General features: G+C 42.7%; 1 protein-coding gene across 2 annotated transcripts in view; it reads left to right on the top strand.

Annotated features, from left to right (window-relative positions):
* The window catches only part of tmtopsa (teleost multiple tissue opsin a), a 27868-nt gene that overhangs the window by 24819 nt on the left and 549 nt on the right, over nucleotides 1-2500 (top strand). For both annotated transcript variants that reach the window (XM_017494965.3, XM_017494966.3), the window contains one exon: nucleotides 1238-2500. This exon is cut by the window's right edge and continues 549 nt beyond it. In XM_017494965.3, the coding sequence (XP_017350454.1) occupies nucleotides 1238-1489 (252 nt within the window). In that variant the 3' untranslated portion in view covers nucleotides 1490-2500. The remainder of the gene's footprint in view (nucleotides 1-1237) is intronic.

Here is a 2500-nt window from a genome sequence, read left to right as displayed (position 1 = left end):
CACGTTAAGCTTCGAGAGTGGCGAGTTAATAATTCATGACCCACAGAGATTTAGATCTTTGGGGGAAAAGTTGTTTAATGTTTGTTCTCATTTAATAGCCGCGTCGGGTTTCGGCCGTGGTAGTAACGCGTGTAACGTTTTCCCGGCTGTTTAGCGTTCTCTTCTTTTTAATCACGTAAATACGAGGGTGTTAGTCGGTGAGCGGAATGCCAGGCCTGCTAGATATTACGCATGGCCGAGCACAAAGGAAAGCAGCAGTCGGTAGCGACGTGAACCTCCGGGCTGTAATCTGACTAAACCGAGATAAATCATTCGGTCCCGTGTGAGAAACACGCAAAGAACATAATCCTTTCTGCAGAGCTTTTCTCTTCCACAAGCCCAAGGCACTTTAGATCTGAAAACAGCTGAGCTCTGAGTGAAAGCGAACACTTTTCGCGACATTAACGACGCCGAATCTAGGCGCTCTCGAAGGAACCGCGCCGTTTTTTCACCCGTGCTTTAATGTAAACTGATGGGTTGTACCGATTTATTCCGAATAGCGTAAGCTAGTTTTGAAAGCTTCTTTTTTTTTTAAATTTAATTTTGTACTCTGCGTTCCAGCACTTCGGATTAGCTGTGACGTTAAATCTTTCATAATTGCTTTAAATTGATACTGTTGATGCACTGGGAAAAACATCCATCCATCCATCCATCCATATTGTGTACCACTTATCCTACACAGGGTCATGGGGGAACCTGGAGCCTATCCCTGGGGACTATCACATCACGATCACATCATCATCACTGATCGCAATGAATTATTATTATTATTATTATTATTAATGAACTAATTATCCAATCTTGTTTTCTATTTCTCTCTCTCCCCTGATTGGCTGCCTGTCACAGTGTAGTTCTTCGTTTCTTGCCTGAAATTAGGTGAAGTTTGACGTGTCCGAGCTGGCATGGAACTGCTGTTTCCGTTAAGGAAATCGTGTCGTATAACGTACAAGGTCTGCCTCGTATGATAACGCCATTATATTATCATCCTCGTTTATCAACTTGCATAACATCCATCCAGTACCAAACGAACAACGGACGCTTATAATATGTATGAGCGGATCATCTGCAATCTCGGTACTTCGTTTAACTGTTAGCGAGTCGTACTGAATTAAATATGTTCATTGCGTTAATGATCGCTATATCAAATGACGCAGAGTGTCCTTGATTTCGCCATTCTGTGTGTGTGTGTGTGTGTCAGTTCAACAGATGTTTCCGATCTTTCCTAAAATGCGACGTGGTCCAACAAAGCTCCACGTCGAAGAGATGGTCGAAAGCAGACAAACCCGTGAGACGAACCGACAACAACCTGACGTTCGTGGCCGCGTCGGTGGATCACGGATTAGCAGCACCCAGTACCTCACGGAGCAACGAGCAGCCCCCGTCGACAGACTCGGCCAAACCGCCGGCGCTGTCCCTCGTGGCTCATTACAACGGCTCTTTCTGCGAGTAAGACTCTGCAGTGCGACACAAGCGATGATAAAGCTCTTGTTTTGTACATCGGAAAGAACGAACGGACTGCAGGCTGAGCTTGCGTTCCGAAATAAGAGAACTCGTGCGCCATGCATAACAAACCTCAGACTGATACAAAAAAAAAAAAAAAAAAAAAGAGCCGACGCTTACAATCTCTTTATCTGATCGTTGCAGCTATGTGCGCCAGACGCAGTTTAAATACATTTTTAAAAAATCACCTTTTTTTTCAAAAGACTTTTTAACGTGTGCGAAAATATATCTGTGCCTGTAAAAATCTGCCTCATTTATGATAAAGCGTTTCCTAGGGCCTGCGGCTCGGGGTCTGTCCGCCCCCCCCACCCCCCCCCCCACCCCCCACACACCAAGGAATGGTTTTAAATGAAATTTGTGCGAAGTACATGGAAGTAAGCTTTTTGCTACATCATAGACAGCGAGAGCTTTTTTAAAAAGCCAATATGCAGTATGAAAGGAAATGACCTTTTTTTTTTTTTTTTAAATGTACAGAAGAAGAAAAAAAGAAAAAAAACCAACCTGTTCAATATTACGACAGTCGCGATCAGATTCCCGGGAACTCTTTTTAATTCAGACTCAGGAAAAAGTTCCAGCGCTACTTCAATGGGTCTGAAGTCAGAGACGGAGACTAATGCTGTCTGATCTCATGCTTTATAACCGTAATTCGAGCAGCCTGGTCTATTTTACCGCAGCGAGTACGGATCCTTTGTAAAAATCGCCGTATGTTGATCTTCAGATGCTGATAAAAGTTTTGATCAGTGACTTAAAGTATGCAAATTTTTGTACAAATTCATAATAGTTTCAATAAAACACTACAGTCAGTCCAATTTTGGTTGAACTCTAGCGTTTTTGAAACGTTATATGAAAGGAGGTGTAGATTGTGAAAGCAAGGTACGTTCATTTCCTTTAAAAAAAAAAAAAAAAGTCTACTTCTCTACCTACCAGCGATGCAAAATATTTGGTACAGATGTGTGTTGTG

This window comes from Ictalurus punctatus, chromosome 20 (assembly GCF_001660625.3).
Source record: "Ictalurus punctatus breed USDA103 chromosome 20, Coco_2.0, whole genome shotgun sequence".
NCBI classification, from domain to species: domain Eukaryota; kingdom Metazoa; phylum Chordata; class Actinopteri; order Siluriformes; family Ictaluridae; genus Ictalurus; species Ictalurus punctatus.
This window is presented reverse-complemented; position numbering and strand designations above follow the sequence as displayed.